The sequence below is a fragment of the Anas platyrhynchos genome, chromosome 15, assembly GCF_047663525.1.
Source record: "Anas platyrhynchos isolate ZD024472 breed Pekin duck chromosome 15, IASCAAS_PekinDuck_T2T, whole genome shotgun sequence".
NCBI classification, from domain to species: Eukaryota; Metazoa; Chordata; class Aves; order Anseriformes; family Anatidae; genus Anas; species Anas platyrhynchos.
The window spans coordinates 20,027,638-20,041,054 of NC_092601.1; the positions used below are offsets into that span (position 1 = coordinate 20,027,638).

The following is a 13,417-nucleotide window of genomic DNA, read 5'->3' on the forward strand; positions in this document are numbered from 1 at the left end:
AGTGCAATTGTTATCAGAAATTGGATTAATAAAAAGATACGTGATTAAATTGAAATCTCAGATTTGTTTTAATATTTGTCAGAGAACAAAAGTGCTGTAGCTGTCTGGGGGTTAAACTGATCTGACTTTCTGTAAAAACATACATCATGTTTGAAATGTAAATCTTTGAGGTCTACACAGCAGCAGGGTGAATAAACCAAAATAATCTAATGAAAGTTTATAGAAATGGTAGGGCAGACATTTGGTAAAAGAGATGAGCTTGAGAGGTAACTGTTAGTTAGGCCAAAGCAGTGGTTCTTCAGGTAAAGGACTGATACGTATAATAGGGAAAACTTAACCAGTGCAGATGGGAAGCTGGATGGGCATGAGCTATGTGTTTTCCATCTTTGCACTGCATAGAAGTAACTTTGAAAGTACATAAGTAAATTGGAAAACACAATGTGAAATTACAAAATGATTTTTCTTTTTCTCTTTGATGATCTTTGGGAATAAGAAACTACGTGCATGGCCTCTTCATCTTTTATATTCCTCTCCTACCAGAATATCTAAACTGGACAGAAGCAATGGTTCTGTTAACTCTGGAATGAGATCCAAGTGCTCAACCAACATCTTTTTCAGTGTCTGGTGCCAGCTGTAGGAGAGATTGGAATACAAGCACAAACTTTTTATCCCGTGCACTCTCCCCCTAATAATACAACAAAGGAACATTTTAAGAATACAGCACACAAAACTAAAAAAGAACGTTTTGTTTGTATTCAATAAAATGTGTAAGGCTCTTGTATCATAGAGAAAGCCGCCATGATCAAATAAACTAAACCAACACAGAGAAAGCTTCTTTTACTTCAGTTGTCCAGTTCAAGTATTAAAAGATCCGTTTGGTGTGCCAGAAACTCAGTATTAAGTCACTTGAAAAAGCTCTCACTAAATCCACATGGCTGGTTTTTGACCAGTGCGTTGACAAAGTTTTTTAGATATTCTTTGTCATGAGAAACTAGCTTTCACTACAAAACAGATATTCTTTTCTTTTTAACAAAATAAATGATGGTATATCTTTTAGCTGTCTTAAAATTCTGCGTTCTTTGTGAAAATTATATTTGGGAGTATTATTGATTTGGCAGCGCAACTGCAGAAAGAACCATTATAATCTCTCTTAGAATTTATATTTTGGGAAAACTCCAGTGGTTTTCTTGAACGTTATGTCCTTCATTTCATCCAGCTTCCTTCCTACTTCGCTTTTGCCACATGCTGCTCTCTCTTGGACACACAGTTTGAAGTAGATAGACACAATAGCTGTATGGTCCCTTACTATTCAGCTTCTCCATTCCTCAGACCAGGTCCTTCTCTCCTTTGGTTTTATGACAGACCTGCTTTTAGTAGACATCTTTCACTTAGAACATAATTATAATACTCTGTATAATCCAAGCAGTTTTATTATGAAGATTTGAATGCACAGTAGCATTTCTGTAATGTATTTTTTCCTAAATAAATTTTTGTTGCTCGGCAGTGTACTTCCTTCCGAAGCACTCCTTGTAACGGCACCTACCATGTTATGTATATATTAACACTGATGGTATAGAGATCATCAGCTTTTTCAGAGGAGTAATATTGCTGTGGGTTGAGAGTCCCTGTGCTCTGTGCCCTATGTAACGTGTTTTAGCAGTTGTTTTTTTATTTCTACCTTTTTATCAAAATACAATTGGATGTGACAGATAGGAAAGTGTTAAACCACTGGTGCACTTATGAGTTATCAACTTAATGCATTGATGCACTTTTCTAAAGAAAGTGAATGAGTGCTGCTAGAAAAGCGCAATTATATATCAGTTTCATTCCAAAAAAAAAACTAGCATTAATAGTTGTGCTGCCCCACTTCCGTGATTTTAATGTGTTAGTCTGTGGATTATTTTTAGCTTCCATTGTTACCTCTTCAGGCAATCAGAAGAATAACATTTTGGCATTACTGCATAATGAGAAACTTTGGGCTATGTAACATTGCCACATACAAAGGCTTTAGACAACAACAGCATGTAAGTCATGTAAATTTTAATGATTAATGTAACCTGAGTCTGTCACCATAATGCTATCTTCAGTAGGTTCACTATATGAGAAGGACAGTAGTTAGCAGCTGCCTTCAAAATTATTCACGTAACAATTACAGGATAAATAAATTTACTGTACATGAGTCTTTTGTCAGTGCTGATTTCCAGTATACTGTGAATAGGAGGTTGTTGTCTAGTTCTTTGCACTTAATGTATAGCTCTCACCTTTCTCAAGTGCGCTGATGGGCCATGCTTTAAACGGGTTAGGAAGTGCCATGTATTATTAAGATAAAGTATTTTTTGTAATAAATTGTGAAATATTGCTGAGATTGTTATGAACTTGTGAATTTTTAGGCATTTAGCAATTGTGAACAGTGCTCATGGTACTAACCTTCATGGGAACGAGACAGTTTTTTACACTACGGTTCTTTTCTTGGGTCTTCTGTAAATTGGCTATTCTAAAACTAGTTTAGAATACTTATTTTTTTAATTTCTTTTTTCCTCTAGATGACTTCATATATTTCCTTAGCTATATTTTATTTAACAATTTTCAGAACAAGATGAAGTTCTTTAATGTACGGGCTTGGATATGTTGCTTTGCGTAACACCTTCCAGTCTTACATCCACGTTACTGTTTGCACTTGGCATGTATGACAGGAAAATGATTCTCTCGCTTTCATAATATGCCAAACTTTGTTTAGGTTTTTCAGAATAGTTGGTTACGCCACAATGATATGGAGAGTTTTCTAACTTATGATCAGTGACTCCTTTAACTTCCCTTGAAATATCAAACAGCTTTGCAACTGCCTCCATAACTTTTCAGTAAGTTAAAATTAAATTTCTAGCTTGGTAGCAACTTGTTCTAGGGGCAAGTAATTGTTACCTACACATTTGAGCTCATCTGTTATTTGTGTGATTTGGATAATGGTATTGCTTCAGCTTTACAAAGGTTTCTTTTTGTGTTTTGCTCTGATTGGTTATTTCAGCTTGTCAGTATAGGTTCCCAGTATGGCTGTGGCCGGGCCCAGCAGTCAGAGTATCTGCTGATAGTGTCACGGGAAGTGAAAGGGGAAGAGAGATGCTTCCAGAAATGCTGCAGTGAGGTGTGTCACACCGTTCTTTTTGCCCTCACACTGATATGCTTGGCCTCCTTGCGTTTTCTGCTGCTTTCAAATCATTCCACTTTATTCCTAGGTGTACAGCACATAGTAGTTTGTATGTATTTGTGACTGGCTTTTATTTATATTCACAGTATTTCATTGCACATTATGAATGTTCATATTGTTTAAAAAAAAAAGCAAACAAAAATTGTTTATTTAGACTTGAGTTAAAAGTTATTCTAAAGAAGAGTTCTTATTTTAATAGGTAACTTTTTTTTCCTTAAATCTTCCTCCAAAGTTAACAGCCTTTGGTCCATAGTTGTTAAGTAAAAGTTGTACAGTTTAAATATCAGAAGCCCTGTAAATACAACTTGGTGTTCACTGATTTCAAAAGGGGCATTCTTCCAGTTCAAGTATATTTCACGTACCTAATAGCAAGTTAACTTTAGAGTCTTGCGTCCTTTATTTCTGGTATCTCAAAACATAATTGGTTATTAGGTGGATGAAACATATTCAAACAGTAAAAATTAAATTTTCAGAGATGAAAAATATGTAGGATTGAGGGGATAACAAAAGCAGCAGTTAGTTTTAAAACTTGTATCAAGGGGAAGAAATATCTTGAGGTTTTTTTTTTGTTTGTTTGTTTGTTTTTGTTTTTTGTTTTTTGTTTTTGCTATTAGGCAGTCTCATCCTTTCTGCTCCCCTTGTTCCCAAGTCACTGCTCTTTTAATCACTGTGTTACTTTCCAGTGTTCAAGATCTTTTTGCTAGACAGTAATACCGGAGGCAGTTCCAAGTTCTCTACATAGCTGTGCTCTGTTTCATAGTGGGTTATGTGAATTGATTTAGGAACCTGGTATTCTTTAGTATTTTTCTCCAATAAAATACTTGGAGTTTTTGTTGTTTTCCTTGCTATATGTATGGTTATTCAGTCTGAAATATTAGTATAACAGCATGAAGATAATATGACAGACTTAAGAGCAGAACCTTGCCTATGATATGGACACTTATTCTTACAATTCTAGATTTTAAACTTGGATTGCTGCTGAAGTATATTCCAGAATCTATATTCAAGGTACTAAGCAATATCTGTTTCCTGGAGTTGCATAGGTAACATTTGGAATGTAGAATAATGTACAGACTTCCTGGAATTGGGTAGGAATATTGAGCGTAGCTAAGGATGCATAGGGTACAGGCAGCATGATGTTGTTCATGTGTTTGTTGTTGAGAACTCAAAGTAAAATTCACTGTAATAAAATAGGAGATGGGTGAAGGCAGTAGAGAAATTTAAGCAGATTTAAAATAAATAATAAAAAAAATATTAATAAAAGAATTTGGAAGGAAACCTTTCTTGCTGCTGGATTTGAAGTCTGAAAATTGATCAAGAGGTCTGAAATAAATACGCTTATTGTCCTAGAGTCATTCATCAGTGCTGACTTAAGGGCTGATGTGTATATATCTTTTTAGCCTTTTGCAAATAATTTGAGAAGGCAGTTGAGTGAACGTAGTAGAACTCAAAATGGAGTATGGGCCATTCATAGAACAAAATTTGTAAATAAATAAATAAATAGAGGGGAGGACTTCCTTTCATTCTATCAACTGTTAGTATTAAAAAAGTTTCCAAGACAAGCCTTCTAGTATACAAGCACTTCACCAAGTCTGAAATAGAAGCAGTAATACTCAAAGTAGAAGAATATTCAAAATAGAACTTGAGAATAATTGTGGTGTATTTTACTAAGCTTTGAGAATCAGACAACCACAGAGAGAAGGAAACTGGTGGTCATGAAAAAGAGTTAGTTAATATGAGTAAGAGAAAGGGAGGTAGGCAGTATGTTGCTTGTGCAAGTTGGAGTGTTTATATTTGATGGTGATACTATTGGTGATTTTGTCCTGTAAATCTGTTGTATAGATCTGAATCAATATTGTTAAACCAGGATAGACAGGTTATTGAAATACCACGTTTTGAGATCTGTCTCAATTCAGCGACGCGTGAGATTTGTTCACTTCAAAAATAATGTTCCTAAAAGTGATGCACCAACCATTTTACATTTCAGAGGGATATTTTTAGGTGTACAGTCATTAATTTAAGACAAGGAAAGACTTATATTTTCTGCTGTTATTGAATAACTTGATGCGGGAATGATTTGACCCATTCTTTCAGCTATGCCAGTTTTATCATAAGTTCTTCTTTAACTCTTTTCTCTTTGAAAACAAGCCTGACTGTGGGTAGGTATCGGGTAGTCTCTGTCCACCATTACTTATCACAGAATGGTTGAGGTGGGAAGGGACCTCTGGAGGTCATCTAGTGCAACTCGCTTGCTCAAGCAGGACCAACTAGAGCAGGTTGCCCAGGACCATGTTCAGATGGCTTTTGAATATCCTAAGGAGGGAGACACCTCTACACCTCTCTGGGCAACCTGCCAATGCTCAGTCATCTCCACAGCAAATAAGTGTTTCCTGATGTTTCGATGGAACTTCCTGCGTTTCAGTTTGTGTCCATTGTCTCTTGTCCTCATATTGGATGCTGCTTAAAAGAGCTTGGCTCCTTCCTCTTTGCAGCCTCTCATTTTTATTGGTAAGATCCCCTTGAGCCTTCCCTTCTCAAGGCTGAACAGTCCCAGCCCTCTTGGCCTTTCCTGCTAGGAGAGGTGCTCTGGTCCCTTCAGCATCTTTGTGGCCCTTCATTGAGCTCTCTCCAGGATTGCCATGCCTTTCTTGTACTGGGGTGACCAGAACAGGACACTGTATTCCAGGTTTGGCCTCACTATTGCTGAGGAGAGTGGAAAGATCACTTCCCTTGACACGCTGGCAATACGTCGCTTAACATGGCCTTTGCAGGAAGGGCACATAGCTGGCTCGTGTTCAGCTTGGTGTCCCCCAGGCCTTTTTGTGCAAAGATGCTTTCCAGCTAGGTCATCTGTCCAAGACCTGTCAGCTACCCCAAGCCCTTGTGGGTTAATTCCGTCAGGCCCCATGGACTTGTGTATGTCCAGTTTGCATAAGTATTTCGTGGCCTAATCCTTTTCCACCAAAGGCACGTCATCTTTTCCATGTTCGCTATCGGGACTGGGATTGCTGAAGGCCAGACTTGCTAGTGAAAACTGAGGCAAAGAAGGCATTTAGTACAGCGGCCTCCTCGCTGTCTTGTGTAACCAGGTACTCTATCTCATTCAGCAGCAGACTCATATTTTTCCCTACTCTTCCTTTTGTTGCCAGTATGCTTAGAGAAGCCCTTCTCGATGTCCTTGACATCCCTGGCCAGGCTCAATTCCTACAGGACTTTAGCTTTCCAAACTTCATCCTAGGATGCTCAAATAATGTCTCTGTATTCCTATCCTTGCTTACAACCTCTGTATGCTTCCATTTTCGCCTGATTTTGTGTTTTTTGGTGAAAGTATCTTTACCTTGCTCAGTAAAGTGGGTTCCATCTCTCCCAGGGAAATGCTGGTACACAAACAGGGTCCCATGGTCACAGAACCCAAAATGTTGTTTCCAACATCAATTCCGTAGCCAATTATTGACTTATGCTAGGGATGCCTTTCTTCTCACACCCTTTCACCTCTGGCGGTATTGAAGACAACACTACCTGGGCTCCCCTAATGTTGACTGTTGCCCACAGAGCTTTGTAGTCACTTTTCATACAGTCTTGATTTTCCCTTGGCAGTATCATTTATGCCCATGGGGAGTAAAAGCAGGGGGCAGTAGTCAGAGGGCTGGGTTAGCTGTGGTGTTCCCTCCACAATATCCTGGATCTGGGCCTCTGGCAGACAGCAAACCTCTGTAGTTGATAAGTCTGTCTGACAGATGGATGCCTCTGTTCTGTGTAGCAGGGAGTCACCCATTACGATGACTCACCATTTCTTCCTAGTGGCCTTGCATGGTTTAGGGTTAGGTGGACCAGATTCTTTGCTTGTAGGCACGTCTGGCTTCCCTTCAGCTTTTAGGGTGGTAAAACTGTTTTGCAGATGTATGCCCTTAGGTGGGGCAGGGGTTGTCCACTTGGTACCAGAAGTCATTAGCTTCCACCCTTCCCTTTCTCCAGAATTTTGCTAAACAATTTATGCCATTTTTTTTTCCTTTGACCTTTCTGATTGTCATCTTTTATTTTAAAATTCAGGCTTTATGACACAGAGACTTTCTTCTTGTTATTTCTATGTCTTCTCAGGAAAACCCGGACACATATTGGCACATCAGGCAACATAATACAAATAATTCTGCTTCTCTTGATTTATGGAAAAGAAAAATTACTTGCTCTCCATTTGTGACTTCGTTAATTACAGCTGACAGCCTAGTAGCATCAGGAACTTTAGTCCATGCAATCAATTAATGGATCACAATCAAATACATTTTCTGTGATATGTAATGTTTACATTTTCCTATGCTCAGTTACAGCATTGTTGGGACTCAACACATGGAAGGAAAAAAACCAATGAGGACAAATATATATACGTATACGTGTATGTGTATTTATATGCATCTAATAATCATACAGATCTGTGAAATTCATAGTTTAAGAATGTTTTTTCCTTCCTTAAGTTGTTGGTCATAAAAAAACTTTATCTGCTGTTGACAAAAAAAAAAGTTTGTCCTTTCAGAAAACATGAGAAGCAGCAGGCTGAACAACCTGAAAATTCTCCTCCTATGCATTGTAATACATAGATGCAGTGATTTGCTGTGTTTGTGTTGTTTGAAGGGGGGAAGAAGGTGGAGGGGGACACAGAGGTTTAAGAACTCCTTCCAGTTTATCAGCATCCTTCTTAAAATGTTGCTGCCTACGCTGGGAACACTGAGATGACTTGCTACAATACTGCTTTATTTCTAAGCATACTTTCTGACACTACAATTCTAATCTGCTACCATTTTTTACTGTTTCTTTTTCTGCTATCTCCTTTATTGCTGTTCATGCATCTTGAAGTTAAGATGAAGTTTGTAGCATCCTATTGATAACTCCACAAATAATACATCATAGGCTGTGGATATGTAGAACTATTTACAAGAGTATAGTGCATTGAAGTTTTGAAGAACTTGTGTTTAACATTGCAAAAGAAACTTTGTCTTGAAATGCACCAACTATTTAATGTTGTCAAAAAGTCATCTATATTTATTGCAGTCAGCAACATCAATAGTTTTGTCCAGTGAGCTAATAAATAGTCAGTCTGACACATCTCCTGAAAAGACTTACATGCAAAAGGTCAACTAATTTGAATTATAAAGCATTAGTGGAGGATTTAAGTAGCTATCAACTGAGGAACTATCGACCAAGTTGAATCAGGATTGAACATTTGGCTAATGTTTGGATCTTGTAACATATCTTTCAGAGAGATCACTTATTACTGTTGTGTGTCAATGAGTAAAGAAGTATTATTTTCTTCTGGTAGGACAATTACTACAGCTGTTATAGTTTATCTAATATCAAGTTCTTTCTATTTTGCAAGACTATACTGAATCAAATCATATGCTTGAATTTTATTGTTCAAATTTCTCTTCAGAGAAGGTTAATTATGTATGTTTTTTTTAAACATGTTTCCAGCTTCTTGAATGTGTTCTGGTCTAAGTGGGTTAAAAATACTGTTTAAAATATTTCCACATTTTACCACAGTAATTGAAGTAGTTGCTGAGTTTGTATTATGTAGTTTGATATATAATGCATAGACTAAACTTCATACCACTTCAACAGGCTTAGAGCCAACTGAACAGCTTTTTTTTTTTCTTCTAAAAATTGTTATCAATTATACTATCAAATGGTATTGCTCAGTCGGGTATGCAACAACTCCACGTGACACTTCTACTTCCTGGCAGTTCTGCTTAAAGTGGGAAGGAGAATAACCTTCCTTTCAATTACTCTTCCTTCTCCCTCCTTAAAGAGAGGCCTTGAAGATAGTCGTGCAGTAGCTCTAAGCAGGACACAGTAGGAGCAGAAGATGAGCTTTGTAGAATGGGACATAACAGCTGTGATTAGGCATCCGTAATGCCATCCAGGTCTGGAAACTTTGATATTGCCTAAGCCTGGCATCAGGTTGTTTCCTTCTGCAGACATTCTGCTTGATGCTCTTTGTAGACACTAGCTCTTTCAGTCTGTAGATGTTCTTGCTTGGCTGTCTTACCAGAGTGCTGGAACATCTGAGTATCTCTCTTCTCTCTCCTTAAAAGTACAATTAGATTTTATTTTCTTATGACAGTGCATTATGGAAGCTGCTTTTTACCTTGATCTGCCTTCCACTTCTGTTGGGGAAATTGTCTTACCCCTCAAGTAGATTATGGACCAAGATTTCATCTTGGTTTCATCTTTCCTACTCTAACAAGTCTTTTACTTTCTTTGGTGGTCTGCTAGACTAATGGAAGTATGCTTCTTTTTAGACAAATAGCCATAGTTTTTCAAATGTTGCTGCTTTAAAACATAAGTCAGGCCTTTTCTGTGGAGCCATTACCAGGGCAATTTAATGATATAATAGAGACTGAGGAATAGGACAGCCTTATTACATGTTTGTGGTGGTTTGGTAGGTAGATGTAATATAGTTTCGGTAATGACAGTTAGATACAGTGTATCTGTGCAACAATTTGATTTTTTAGGTCCTTGAACTGTGTCAGTAATTACAGCACCATACATTATCTTGTCATGCTTTTGAAATAACTCTTTAAAAAAATGAACCAGCTACATCTGAATTGATTCTGTCTGGGAAAGGCAGGCTATGTAAAGCTAGCATTAGGTAAGTGTACCATGTGTAAGGTAAGACAAGATATATGAAACTAATGCCATTTGATAGACATGCTGCATATGAGGTAATACTGACATTGATTATATCCTTCCTTATCAGTAAATTGTCATTTATCATTCAGTATAAAGACCTGCAGGAGCTTGTAAATAGGTCACATTTCATTATACATGGCTTCCGCTTGTAGTGCTTCCTAAATTACACTTCCTCATAGCAGTACGCATGGATTTCAGATGTTAATCTTAGTGTCCCAACATGCTGTGTCTTGCTGTTTTCTGATTAAGGACAAATTTTGACTTTGTCTACTCAAAATATGTTCTGGTAGAAGTATTTTTATTCTGTAAATATAGTGGTAGGTATCCCTCCAGGCTAAAGTGCTTCCTGCATTCAGCCATTTACATACCAAGTCATAGCACGTTGAGATAACACACTCAAATGTTTTTAAAATTAACTTTGGAGGATGGGAAGGTTTCCATTAAATAGCAGGAACAGGGAACAGGCTGCATCTCCACTGGCCTGCCTTTGTACCCTTTTCTTTGACAGTATAATCATAACTGTAAACCATTAATTCTGTAAATGTTTAAAAAGAAAAGCTATGTTTATCTTATCATCAGATTGTCAGTGTATTTGTCAACATCAAAATGTATTTGCATTGAAGTAGAGAGTCATGCGTCAGGCACAGCCATCAGTCTGAAGAGTGAGGAGTGTTATTTCTCATGAGAATTTATGGGATTTGTTTTATATGGAAATGCAACTGACTTTTTCTTTTTTTTAGCTGGTCAGTATTGGTTCTTCCTATAACTATGGCAATGAAGATCAGGCTGAATTTCTGTGTGTTGTCTCGAAGGAATTGCATAACACTCCCTATGGCACAACCAGTGAGCCCAGTGAAAAAGCAAAGGTAAGTTACTAGACATCAGAGTAAAGAAGTATTGTCAAAACAGGTAGACTTTTCTAAGTCATGCTAGGCCTACCTCTCTTCTGGACTTTTATTTAACTGCCTTTTCGCCCCCCTTCAAAACTGATAATGGTTCCCTGTTCATTGTATAAGAGAGTGTAAATGGTAAAGTCATCATGAATTTGTTATACTGGATGGCTTCTTTAAATGGAATATTCTGTATTGTTCCTGATACCTATCCTGTTTTTTGAGTATTCGCAGATACTTGCTGTTTACAGTTGAGTATCTACATTTTGTTTCTTACACGTTTTAATGACTCCTTATTCTTTAAATGATTCATTTGAAAAATGTTTTCCTTGCTTGAGTTCAGCTGAAGACATCTTACTGTCACGGATTTTAGAATGCTGTCTTTGAAAAACAGTGTGCAATATGTTGTAAAATGAAGATTTTTTTAGCCTATTATTTTCAGTTTCCATATAGTTCTCCTTCCTTTCTGTAATCCATTTTATAAAAAGACTGTAATGGGTACAGTATCTTAGCGTTTTCATCAATTGTCTTTCAGAGTATATACAAATGAAAGATGTAAAAACAACTGAGCAGTAATAAGGCAGACTAGTTATGTGTGTAAGCATATTCTATTGCTTTGTGTGAGGAAACTACTATAGGTAAACTGAGTGCTTTTGTAGTTTGCTTAAAAGCTTTTCATCTAGTATGTTTAAATGGGAAACAGTTGGTAGAACATCAGTGATTGCTTTCTCAAGAATCACCTTTAAAGTAATAGATCTTGAAATAATGCTAAAATGTGATGTGGGTCTTGGCACTGAGGCCCCAAATAAATAAAACTTCACTACTTCCTCTGTTGTGTAACTTAATTTAGCTGCTACCTCTATGAAGACGTTTTTTAAAATTACACTTTAAAAGTACTCCAGGCTTTTGTTTGGATGCTTTAGTGAAATGATTGATTTCTGCTAATTTGTTGCTGTTGAGATAAGATTTCCAAGGAGTTGTAAGGGATTAATGTCATCAAGGGTAAACAGTGAACCTGTGTAAGCCATGTCACATTCTTTCCTGAACCCTAATCATGGTCTGCTTTCACCAGAATGGTTAAGGAAAATTGAAAAGTTGACAAAGAGCGATGTGGGAATAGGCTGAGATACATTCCTTAAAAAAAAAAAAAAAGTGGAATTCTTGAACCTGCTACACACATTCATAAGGAATAGTAGTACATCTTCAGGGAACTTCAGAAGTTGCCAGAGTTACATTGCATCCTTAGTTTAAGAGAAAATATGAATTTGACCAGGGCAATGAATGAGACTTACTGATAGTTTTTGGTTGGTGATATAAGCACTCATTCCTTGTTTCCTGGAAGAGTTGAGCTTTTGCTAGCAATAAATGGCAATGTCTGAAAATTGTTCTTGATACAGTGTGTTTCTGCTATATATTTTACAGGTATATATTGCATTGGGACATGGGGGGAGGAATTCCTTTTAGTTTGAGAGGTTTCTGACAGCAGTGTGAGAAATTTGGACTGGTCTTTGGGAACTGTAGATCCAGCAGATCCCATCTGCAACCTGTTCATTAGTGTCTGAGTTGGTCTTCATGAAGTTTGCATGACTGAAATTATGGTATACAGTGACATATATGGAATGATACATTCACCTCCTAGGACTGTCTTCTAGAAACAATGAGAAAGTCTTCCTAACTATTACTTTTGCAGCAGATTGAGATACAGAAAGAAAAAAAGCACCAGTATGTAATTTTTATTGACGAGCACTTCGATTTTAAATTAATAGTACTGGACTTTCAAAATAGGAAAAAAGCATTCTCTGATACCCCATCTAATCCAACTTCACCTCATTCCTTCTTAGAGTCATTTTTCTTATGTTTTCTTGTTTGGAAAACAGTTTGCTTAGATAGCTTAGAAGAGTGAAATGGTTGCAATTAAAACTTTGAAATGTGGGACTCCAGTATAATCAGAATCTCTCATTGTTATTGGTCTATGCAGTCTTTATTGACTCTCAAACCTGTACACCACTTAACTGAACTATGTATTGGTGAAACTCAAATGTGGCAATACAAAGCATAACACACTATTTTGCTGATGTAAAGCATAGAAAGAATATAGTGACAAATAGCAGAAAATCTGCTGTGCTATGAAATATTAGTGGTGATCAGTCTTGTAGTGTATATTTTCCACAAAGCAATTTTAGCACTTTCGTGTCACTGGCGTTTTTAAGGAAAAAAAAAAAAAAGAGCAGGTTAAAATTCACCAAAAAAATAAAACAAAAACTACAAACAAAACTATTTAACAGATAGTAAAGTACCAGTCTTTAAGTGTATTTAAGTGCCTGCCCTTCTTACTTAGTAGCTGATTTTTGCATAGCCTTTTAATATTCCTGAGAGAGGGAATGTAACCCCATTTGGAGCATTGACTTAAATTGTTGCAGTGACTTTTACAGGAAGCCATGGCATTATTAAAAGATAGCCTGTGTTCCCACAAGCATTCTTCTTTTTCATACCACTTCATTTACCTGTCACTCTTGGAAGTAACGACCAAAGCCTGTTCATAAAATCTGCATTCAAAGTTAGGTTTTCAAGCGCTATCCTTCCCCATGTGTGCGGAACAGTAAGTGGAATAAAGATACCAACTCTGGTTTGTTTAAGCTTTCTC

The 13,417-nt window shown here is 37.0% G+C and overlaps 1 protein-coding gene across 2 annotated transcripts in view; it reads left to right on the forward strand.

Moving 5' to 3' along the window:
* Nucleotides 1-13,417, forward strand: part of KCTD5 (potassium channel tetramerization domain containing 5) — a 37,953-nt gene that overhangs the window by 13,439 nt on the left and 11,097 nt on the right. The window contains exons 5-6 of one of the 2 annotated variants that reach the window (XM_038187115.2): nucleotides 3,023-3,139; nucleotides 10,624-10,749. In XM_038187115.2, the coding sequence (XP_038043043.1) occupies nucleotides 3,023-3,139; nucleotides 10,624-10,749 (243 nt within the window). The remainder of the gene's footprint in view (nucleotides 1-3,022; nucleotides 3,140-10,623; nucleotides 10,750-13,417) is intronic. The other variant, XM_027469115.3, reaches the window with a different exon arrangement.